Source organism: Carassius gibelio, chromosome B13 (genome assembly GCF_023724105.1).
Source record: "Carassius gibelio isolate Cgi1373 ecotype wild population from Czech Republic chromosome B13, carGib1.2-hapl.c, whole genome shotgun sequence".
Taxonomy (NCBI): Eukaryota; Metazoa; Chordata; class Actinopteri; order Cypriniformes; family Cyprinidae; genus Carassius; species Carassius gibelio.
Genome location: NC_068408.1, coordinates 26018796 through 26028569, shown reverse-complemented (window position 1 = coordinate 26028569; position 9774 = coordinate 26018796). Strand labels below are relative to the sequence as shown.

At 39.8% G+C, this 9774-nt stretch overlaps 1 protein-coding gene across 1 annotated transcript; it reads right to left on the bottom strand.

Moving 5' to 3' along the window:
• Positions 1-409: 409 nt before the first annotated feature.
• Positions 410-8807, bottom strand: LOC127970654 (cytochrome c oxidase assembly protein COX15 homolog). The gene is made up of 9 exons (XM_052573320.1): positions 8595-8807; positions 6976-7139; positions 5526-5648; positions 5221-5407; positions 3685-3852; positions 3511-3592; positions 3178-3332; positions 2986-3099; positions 410-981 (listed from the first exon to the last, which is right to left on the bottom strand). Exons 1-9 carry the CDS (start codon positions 8658-8660, stop codon positions 850-852), a joined length of 1191 nt encoding a protein of 396 aa, XP_052429280.1. The 5' UTR covers positions 8661-8807; the 3' UTR covers positions 410-849.
• Between the last annotated feature and the right edge of the window lie 967 nt (positions 8808-9774).

Sequence of the window (9774 nt, the reverse complement as noted above, 5' to 3'; positions counted from 1 at the left end):
CCAGTGTTTAAACCATTCAGCACTCGCACGCTCTCCTAGAGACTGACCACATTGTTTACGGCAAATATGAACACCAGAAGTTCTGGTCCAGATCTGGTCCGTCTTTTGGCACAAAGGGGCCAATACCGGCACGGATCCGCTTTTCTGAATCTGGACCAGAACTGGGCACTTTCAGCATCAATGTTTGGGTTTGAAATCAAAATAGAAGTATAAATGTTGTGTTTGTAGTAAACAGCCACCGATCAGGAGCAGTCTGTGCTGCTTCTGTATCACACATGGACTAAATGACACACTGCAAACAAGTGTGAACCTCACATACAGCTCACAAAACCGTGCGTGCGCCGTGTGTTAGCTGTTGTGCAACAATAACACTGCTGTCACAACAAAAATACACTGCATGATCCAACACTTAGGGGAGAGAGATTTTTTTCAGGGAAATCCCTTTATTTAATTATTCATTTAAATCACTATAAATGTAATGTTGCTCGTGAGAACAAATCAAAAGTGCAATTCTTGTGTTTCAAGCTGCTTTTTTTCAGCAAGCCATAATATACATTATATATGAAATGCACTTACTCTAGATGAATGTCAACAGAAAACACAGATTCTAATTTTATTGATTTTAAATAAGCAGTCATCCAGTAAAAACACATTTTTGCATAAACCAAACATATTAAAACAGGTTTAAAAAAAAGAAATTAAAAATTTCAATATATAATTCACAAATACACCTGAGTCTATAAGGACTTCATATAAACCCACACTTATAATAAAAAAAGATGTCGCTCACGTGCCTAAAGCATGATTTATTAAATGATGCATTATTATAGCATGAACTCTGAACACACTTTACTTGACCACCTTTCTCAGCTCAGCCAAGACCCAGATGGCGAAGGTGAGCAGCGCCACTGATCCGGACTGATGTGTGGCGGCCAGCGAGGTGGGCACATAGAGCAGCAGCGTACTGATGCCCAAAACCACCTGAGAATCACATCAGAAAAACACTTGATTAGCACCCGTTTCTGAAGCTTCAAGGCACAGCTTATAAACATGTAATCGCTTTAATCCAGATAGTTCTACTTAATACTGTGAGGATACCAGTCCAATTTATTTTTCTTTTTCAAAGTAAACACATTAATCCATGTGTTGTAGCACTGATCGTGTTTGTTAAAGTAAACTGACAGAGTAGCTGTTTTTTTTTTTTAACAGCAAGGTAAAAAATACTGATACGGTCACTACAACACTTCTGTACAGCATAGCCCATGTAACAAATTAATAAATAAACAGATATCTCACAATATTAAGTTAAATCACCATCTAGATGAGACAGTCTGCTGTAATAGTTATCTTCACCATTTACTGAAATAGTACTTTAACATTTACTATAAAAAATGCACAATAATAATTATTATTATTGCAAGAATACCCAAATCTGGTGTATTTTGAATGTAGTTTAAATTAAAATAGTATATTGTGTACCAATTTATTCTTTTTTTAAGGATGCTATTGTTTTATCACAATATGACAATGTTTGTGTAAAGTTCATAATTTAATAGATTTCTTCTATTAAGAATTTAAGATTTAATTACACTGAGAAAATTACGACATTAATAATTATGACATTATTCATATTAAAAAAAATGTGAATTTATATGATTAATTACGAGAAGCTTTAGACAAAATTTCTGAGAAAAGCCTGTGCAACTGCGGTGTATTTAGTAAAAATATCAACGCCACTGTGGTCAGCTCTCACCAATGTTAATACACAGCCTCGCTTTGACTGTAGTGTGTTCAGAGAGTATTTCAGAAAGTACTGAAGACATCATAAGTATTCAGGCCCTTAACTCAGTCAGCTGAAGCACCACCGGCAGTGACTGCAGTCTTTTTGGGGATGATGCCACAAGCTTTGTACTTCTGGATTTTGGGATTTTCCTCAGCAAATCCTCTCAGTTGGATGGGGACTGCTGGTGAACAGCCACTCTTAGATCCCTCCAGAGATGCTTGGTTGGAATCGTTGTTAAGTCACTTGTGTTGTGCTGATTGTCCTGTTGGAAGTTAAACCCTTTGGTCCAGTTTGATATCTCTCTATTCTGATTTGTTCCACTTTCCTTTTATCCTTCCAGTCCCTGACACTATGAAACACTCGCACAGCATCACACTGTGCATGAGCTGTGCCTGGTTTCCTAGCAGACGTGATGATTGGATGCACTTCATCACAGATGTTTTTCTGAAACGCTTGCATGAACTGAGGACAGGCTTCAGTCTGGCCAATCTGACATAGACCTCAGATCAGTGAAGTCTCCTATCTCCACATGATCATCAGGTTCTTACCTCGCCTCGCTCTCCATCCTAACTGCTCAGTTTAACTGGGTGACCAGCTCTATGAAGAGTCTTGCTTGTTCCAAACATCTTTCATCCCTGTTTGGTTGGTTTATTGTGTTGACAGGTTTAGTCACCTCAAAAAACTGCCACGGTTGGACTCCATTCAGAGTGTAGGACCATCTCAAAGATGATCCAGAGAAATGGGATGCACCTAAGCTAAATTTTTTAAGTATCATAGCAAAGGGTCTGAATACTTATGTCAATGTCAACAACATAACTAGCTGCTGAAATCTCATCGGCTACAGGTGTCCATATTTGTTTATTTGTGATATTTGAAAGATATGTTAGCGTTTGCACCAAAGAAGATGCATGTCAGTTGTCAATGTATTCGATCTTATGCAAGCAGAGCTATGATGATTTCTCACTCGTTGTTTCCTCAAAGCATTTCCAATGTGTCAGATTGCATTTAGACACTGCTTTCATTAAGGCATAATAATAATAATAAAGACAAAAAATCTGATCAAACACAATAGCACATTAAAGCACGTTTTGGTCAATAATAATTTTAGAAGAGGAAGCAAAAGAAAATGGGTGCAAATACAATAGGAGTGGACTCCTAATGAGTGTGTAGTGCTGTTTATGGTGCAGTTTTGGGGTTTTTACTTGTGTATAGGCCATGGCTGTGAGACAGCCGATCGCGATCTTGGCCCGTCTGGGCAGATGGACCCGTCTGGAGAACAGGTAGAGTCCTGTGATGGCGGTCAGTGAGCCGATGCCCTGCACACACAGGAAACACCTCAGATAAACCACTTCTGCTAGAGCACACACGTTTCAGCTGACAGGAGCAGTGCTTACCAGAATGCGATGGTCAAACTGAACCGTGGTGGGATTTTCAAACATGTTCTTGACGGCTGGGGAAAAAGCCAGAAGATCATCAGGGATCCAGCGCTCGCCCATCTTTGGGAAAGAGTTATAAACCAAACCCGCATCCAGTCCAGCAACAAAGGCACCTGAAAGAGACCATGAATTACACAGACTGTCAAACTAGACCAAACAGCCTTAAATATCATCCTCTGATCCAGATACATTGAGTTACAGACTAAAGATCCCAGTTCAATTTAAGTTATTAAAAGAATCATTAATAATAAACACTAGAACACACAAGTCATGTCATGCGTTTGCTCTCACCAGAGAGAGCCGTGAGGAAGACCAGGCCGCCCGTAACCTTAGCAAACCTCCTTAACTGCAGAAAACTCCTGCTGTCAGGTATCTAGAGTGGAGCAGAGACAGAAGATTGATCTGTAACACATCCAAAGCTCCTGAAACAGCAGCAGGCCGAGCAGAGCAGAAATCACAGCGTACCCTGTTGGCAGGCAGCATGAGAGTGAGTCCCATCCAGAGACTGGAGCAGTACAGCAGCAGAGCGGAGCCCAGATGAGCCGCCAGCCTGTACTGACTCACACGGGGAATGTCGTACGACTCGGGTTTCTCCTCCAGACCACTCTTCACCATGTACCATCCCAGGAGCCCCTGAGCACGTGCATCCATTAACAGATCTTAATTACACAGCACAATCTGAACTAACTCTGCAGTGTGGTAGCGCTGCAGGAGCAGACACGGAGAGCCCTGTTAAAGACATCTGGTCATTCACAACTTTACTACTAAACTCAAAATGGTCAAAACCAAAAAAAGGCAGACATAGGATTCGGTTCGATTCAGCATGCTGTTCCGAATTTAACGAAACCAATCTATTTTGGCCAAACTGGTCAGAAGTTTTAAGCAGAAATGGCAATGTTTTATATCTTTTGCTGTGCCAAAACTCCTTCTGTGCCCTCAGGTCATCGTTGTTGTAACGCTTCCCAAGGTTGGTCAGAATCTGCTAAAGCATTGTGGAGATATAGCTTCATGCCCTTTTTTGCACAAAATTCTTTAGCACATTTTATGAAATTGGTTTGGTATATCAAAAAGCTTTAGGCAAGTTAAAAAAGTTAAAGCGTTTGCAAAATACTGTATTTTACTACATACAGTGGGTAAAATAAGTATTGAACACACCACCGTTTTTCCCAGTAAATATATTTCTGAAGGTGCTGTTGATTTCAGCTGGTGTCTGGGCTGTCCATGCCTTTTTGCATCTTCCTTTATTTATGCGTTTAAAACTTTTTCCCTGTGTCACTCCACATTATATTACAGAACTTAATTTCTGAACTTGGTTGTTTTGGATGTCTTGGGTTGTTACAGACATCTGGTGAAGAATTCAAGTCAACGGCAGCTTTAGAAATATGTTTACTGAGAAAAATAGTGAGGCGTTCAATTCTTATTTTACCTGCTGTGAACCGAAATGGTCCACATTCAAAATGGCTGATAGAAAAAAATTGGAATCGAATGAGATTATTTTAATGATTTTTTGGTAAAATTGTTTAGAAAATATAAGTCACATTTTGTATATTTTCTAACCAGTAGGTGGTGCTGTGCCGAGGCTACTCATGTGCCCTTAAGTCATTCTTGGTATAAAACGTAGCAAGTTTGGTATAAATTTGCTAAAGTGTTGCAAAGATACAGCCTCGTACATTTTTGCATAAATTTCGTCAAATTCGTTAACAAGCTTTACGAAAACGCTTTTGGTATGTTTGGTATATTTCCCACGAAATAAAAAAATGATAAAGTCTTGAGCTGTGAAAATTAAAAATTTGGTAATACTATCTCAGAGTATTATTGTTTCAACTGGCTCAGCCTTGGCGAGGATAAAATATTAAAACGTTTTTAAAATTTCAATTATTCGAGACTTTCCAAATCACCTTGCAACAATCATTTACCCTACAGAGCTAATACTACACTAAACATGTTTTTTGTTGGACGTGTGGAGATGAGATTTCATGGTACTGCATGATGACTGATTACCTGGAAGACAACAAAGCCACACAGACCCAAAACACGAGGCTTCATGGAGCGGCTGAAGTATCCTCGCTTCCAGAAATACACTGTAGGAAGAATGTAAGCTAATCCAACCAGCCGGCCCCACATGCGGTGACCCCACTCCATGTAGAAGATGAACTTAAACTCTGTCAGAGTCATGTCATGATTCATACTGCGGATAAAAGACCGTCACTTTGAGAATGCAATTTCCACGTAACCAATCACACCAGACGTATTGAAGCATCATACCTGTACTTCCGCTCACATGAGGAGATGAGAAATATACTCACATTTTGAACTCTGGGAACTGTTTGTACTTGGAGAACTCGTTTTCCCACTCGGCTTGAGTCTGCGGAGGCTTCATCTCCTTCACTAAATGCCAGTCAACCATAGACAGACCGGACTCCGTCAGTCTAAGACACACAGCCGTCAGTCAGACCGCAGGGAGACCAGGAGCATGTTTCAAGCATTGGTCTGGCAGGACAGATACTCAGGGGGCAACAGAGCTCATAACGTCAGTCCAGTGTTTGAAATAAATATTCTAATAGGCTTTATCCTGCTTTTGGACTCTCGAGATGGTTTTCTTTGGTTTCTGTCAGTGAGTGACTCTATAGCACTATTCGGACGGGACTAGTTTTCTAAACTACGTTTGAGTTTCGATTCTTACCACCTGACGTCTGTGATTTTCATGTACCAATTCGGACGGGACTATCTCTGTGTTTATTACAGAGGTGAGAGGGTCTGATTTGTGCATCTGGGCGTCACAGAGATCACGCGCTCTGTATGCGTGCATTGCATTCATTCAGAATGATTGCCTTAGTATTATTACACAATAAATACTAAATGGCTATAACAAAACCATGTTAATGTGTGTTTCCTTTAGTTTAACATGTTTTCCTTCTTTTTTTTTTTATTAAATGTAATTAAAACATTATGTAACTGAGTACATAAATGAACGTGAGTAATCTTACCTGATGCTGATATTACAATAGCCGGTATTAACAGTTTACGCGATCTTGCTCTTGATTTTATTATTTGTACTATTGTACTTGTACGGACGGGATTAGTTTTCTCAGAGGATCACTGAGTTTGCTGAAAAACGGTAGGTAATTTGCTCTGGAATTATCACAGAGGTTGTGTGAGAAAAACACAGACGTGGCAGATTCGGACGGGATTAAAATCACCAAGTACGTCTGTGAAACGCAGATTTCTCTAACGACCCCCTGTAAAACTAGTCCCGTCCGAATAGGGCTTATGTCAGCTCTCCCATCATCTCTCGATCCCTCAGTCACACATACAGCACAGTAACATGTTTTTACATTATAATGAAGGAAGAATCGTGCCTTTTCTGTTGTCTTCTTTTTAAAGAAATTCAAAAGTTTTTAACCATTTTAACCAAAAGCTTTAACCATTCTGCACAAAAAATGACCAAAACTTGACTCCACTTGTGCGCAGCTTGTTACAGAAGCGAGTTCAGATTGGCCACTCGCCGTTATTCGTGAATTATCTTAAGTTGATATTTTTAACATTTGGTTTGCATGTTTTTGCATGTTGCATGCAAGTTTTGCATAACACACATTATTAATCCAAAGTGGGATGGTGGTTTTACTGAGGGGTTGCTTTTTGCCCGTTTTTTAACCACTATATAAGAAAAGACTACACACAATCACTGTGAGATTGTCTAGTCATGCTGACTTGTGCAGGTGACTTTCTGAGGCATTGATGAGCGTGTGTGTTCACCTGGTGACCCCCCCCAGGACCACGGCGCCCAGCACCAGCCCACTGCAGCCCAGCAGCCAGCGGCCCAGCACTCGATCGCTCGCGGCGTTTGGGATCGCCCCCGTCCGGACTGACGTCACCGTGGTCTGTCCTCTCCTCAGCAGCCACTGTCTCAGAGGGGTTCGCTGGAACACATCCACAACCAACACAGACTGCAGTGATCAGCTGACACACACAGAGGCATCAGATCGCCAGAGGTCACAGGTCAGTAACGTGACCTCTATTAGTAAACGCTCCGCTGACCTCATCACTCAAGTGTTAGATCTGATCTTTAAGACCTATCCAATGTTTACAAGCACTGACGACTCCACCGACTATTGACAAAACTGACATTACTATAAAAACCCTTAAATTATGGCTGAACTGTCAACAGCTGAGTTCATTAAATATTAATTTTATTAGGAATGACCAGATGCACTTATTATATATTCCTGATCACAGGATAAAAACGTATCATACATCATAACTTTTTAAAAACCATGTGAGCTCTGATTTGTACATTGTGAAGTAGTTGTAAATAGCTAATTTCTGTAAGTATCTTCCTAAAACAGCAACAGTGTGATTGAACACATAGCTGAAGTCTGTATTAAGGGGGGTGTAGCAGGACTCACAAAGAGATTAATTGGAGTAAATCTGGTTATTATTTACTCTCATGTGAAATAGCTTATTCATGGCCATACTAAATACTGTACAAACAACAGCAATTTACAGGTTTCCTCATTTATTCATTTCTATTAAACATACTGCAGCAGACTCTGCGACCTCAGCTGTAGATCTGTCATGTAAAACTGTTTTTATCATAAATATACTGTATATGCATTCATATTTTAAATAGTGGTTACAAATCTTCATTTATGCAAAAAAATATAATATGTTTGAACTTCTGAACAAGATATGACCGGTGTAAATTGTAATGTATTTTTTTGTACGGAAAACAAGTAAATATGTCATGCCTTTTGTATCCATTGTTGTGTAAATGTAAATATTCTAGTTTTATAATAATAATAATAATAATAATAATAATACAAAGGGAGGCACTGGCAAATTGTCACCTGTGGTAAATCTTTGTGGTTACTGTGAGCCTAGTGGAACTGGAAAACAACATTTAAGTGAATTGTAGAGCTGTTGTTTTTTAATAATTCATTAAGTATGTTACTGTATTCATATAATGGGAGGTAGTGGGAAGTGTTCATCTCGCTGTGACCCTGGCTCGACCTCTGAGTGAATGCGCAGGTGTTGGGGATGTTGTGTGTGTGTGTGTGTGTGTGTGTGTGTGTGTGTGTGTGTGTGTGTGTGTGTGTGTGTGTGTGTGTGTGTGTGTGTGTGTGTGTGTGTGTGTGTGTGTGGATGAACGCGTTAGATTCTTCTCGGGTGTTAATATAGAGTTAATAACTGCTGGAGAGTCTGAGTAACATGATTTGATTCAGGTCGGTCTCTCCGGAACTGAAACTGCAGTACAAACCATGCAGCAATAGGCTCTTTACACTGAGTGCTGCACACTGATAGAGCACATGTGTGTTAGCGGAAGATGACATTATATCCACACACTGACCGCTGCTGTAATAATATTCGTGTCTTACCTGTATATTTCTCCCCGCAGTTTGACAGCTACACGACAAGGCAAGTCTGAGTACTGGCAGCACCATGATCTCAATCTCGCGGATAACCCTCTCTTTTTATGAAATTATTATGAAATTACTAGTCACGTAACCAACATACATAACTACCCATGCTCTTCTTCGGCTGCTGCTGCTGCTGCTTCTTCTTCTTCTGGTTTTGTTGGCCGCTTCCTCCTCCTAAGAATCAGCGCCCCCTGCTGTAGCACATGAGATGATCCTGCTGTACTGGACGTGTCATCTAAGGCTTTCCTTAAAGGCGCAATATTTTTCTGCTTTAAAAATAGCAGAAATCACTATATCTATGTTATATATATTTTTTAGTTGTGTTACTTACATCATCCCGACAGTTTCCACGAACTTTCAAATCCGGAGAAAATTATAGTTTATCTAACTTCCTGCGGAACCACCAAATACAAAGGTGAACAGAAACAAAGACGAGACGAAGAAGAAAAAGTAGTAGCCTTGATCGAGACTATTATATTTTATATTTATATTGTTTATATTCGTATTTAAACCTCAATCAATAACTTATCATGATTATGCTTAGCCTGCACGTTCTGTGAAGCGCAAAAGCACGGGTGAAATAAATGACCCGAGATGGTTTTGGGACAAGAGAAGCAACAAGACACGGGTAAATATTGGAGTTGCATTTCCAAGATAGAGAGAGCTTCGTGACAAGCTGAAACTACAGAGAGATGCCGAGCTCGCTTGCATTCTGATAAACAGGTATGCATCCATTCAGCTAACTGTATCTATCCGTATATTTTGTGAAACGATGATGTCTTGTGTAAAACGCAAACGGACTAGCTCTCATGTAAATCTACATTTGTTCTATATCTAGCTGAATAAAGTAGCTTCAAATGCAGTTCTCTAACTTGTTCGATATCATAGTATAACGTAATTATAATTATTAACGAAAGGCGACCGTGTTTTTTTAACATATATTACTACTAGACAGATGGAATATTGATTTGATATGGGTCTCATAATTCATATATCTCTGTTCTAAAAGACGTGATTGTCAAAATACTAAGTTAGAATGAGTGAGGAATGACAGGGAGCGACAGAGCGCGTGTTCCAATGAACAACAACTCCCATGAGCCTACGCTCTTTCCCGACGTCATCAAAGTTATTACGTCTT

What these genes read in the sequence shown, in the direction of transcription:
- LOC127970654 (XM_052573320.1), bottom strand. Translation starts at nt 8,660, where the DNA reads ATGGTGCTGCCAGTACTCAGACTTGCCTTGTCGTGTAGCTGTCAAACT. An exon ending in CTGCGGGGAGAAATATACAG is followed by an intron (nt 7,140 to 8,594) that starts GTAAGACACGAA and finishes GATGTGTTCCAG; the next exon opens with CGAACCCCTCTGAGACAGTG. An exon ending in CAGCCATGGCCTATACACAA is followed by an intron (nt 982 to 2,985) that starts GTAAAAACCCCA and finishes TGTGATTCTCAG; the next exon opens with GTGGTTTTGGGCATCAGTAC.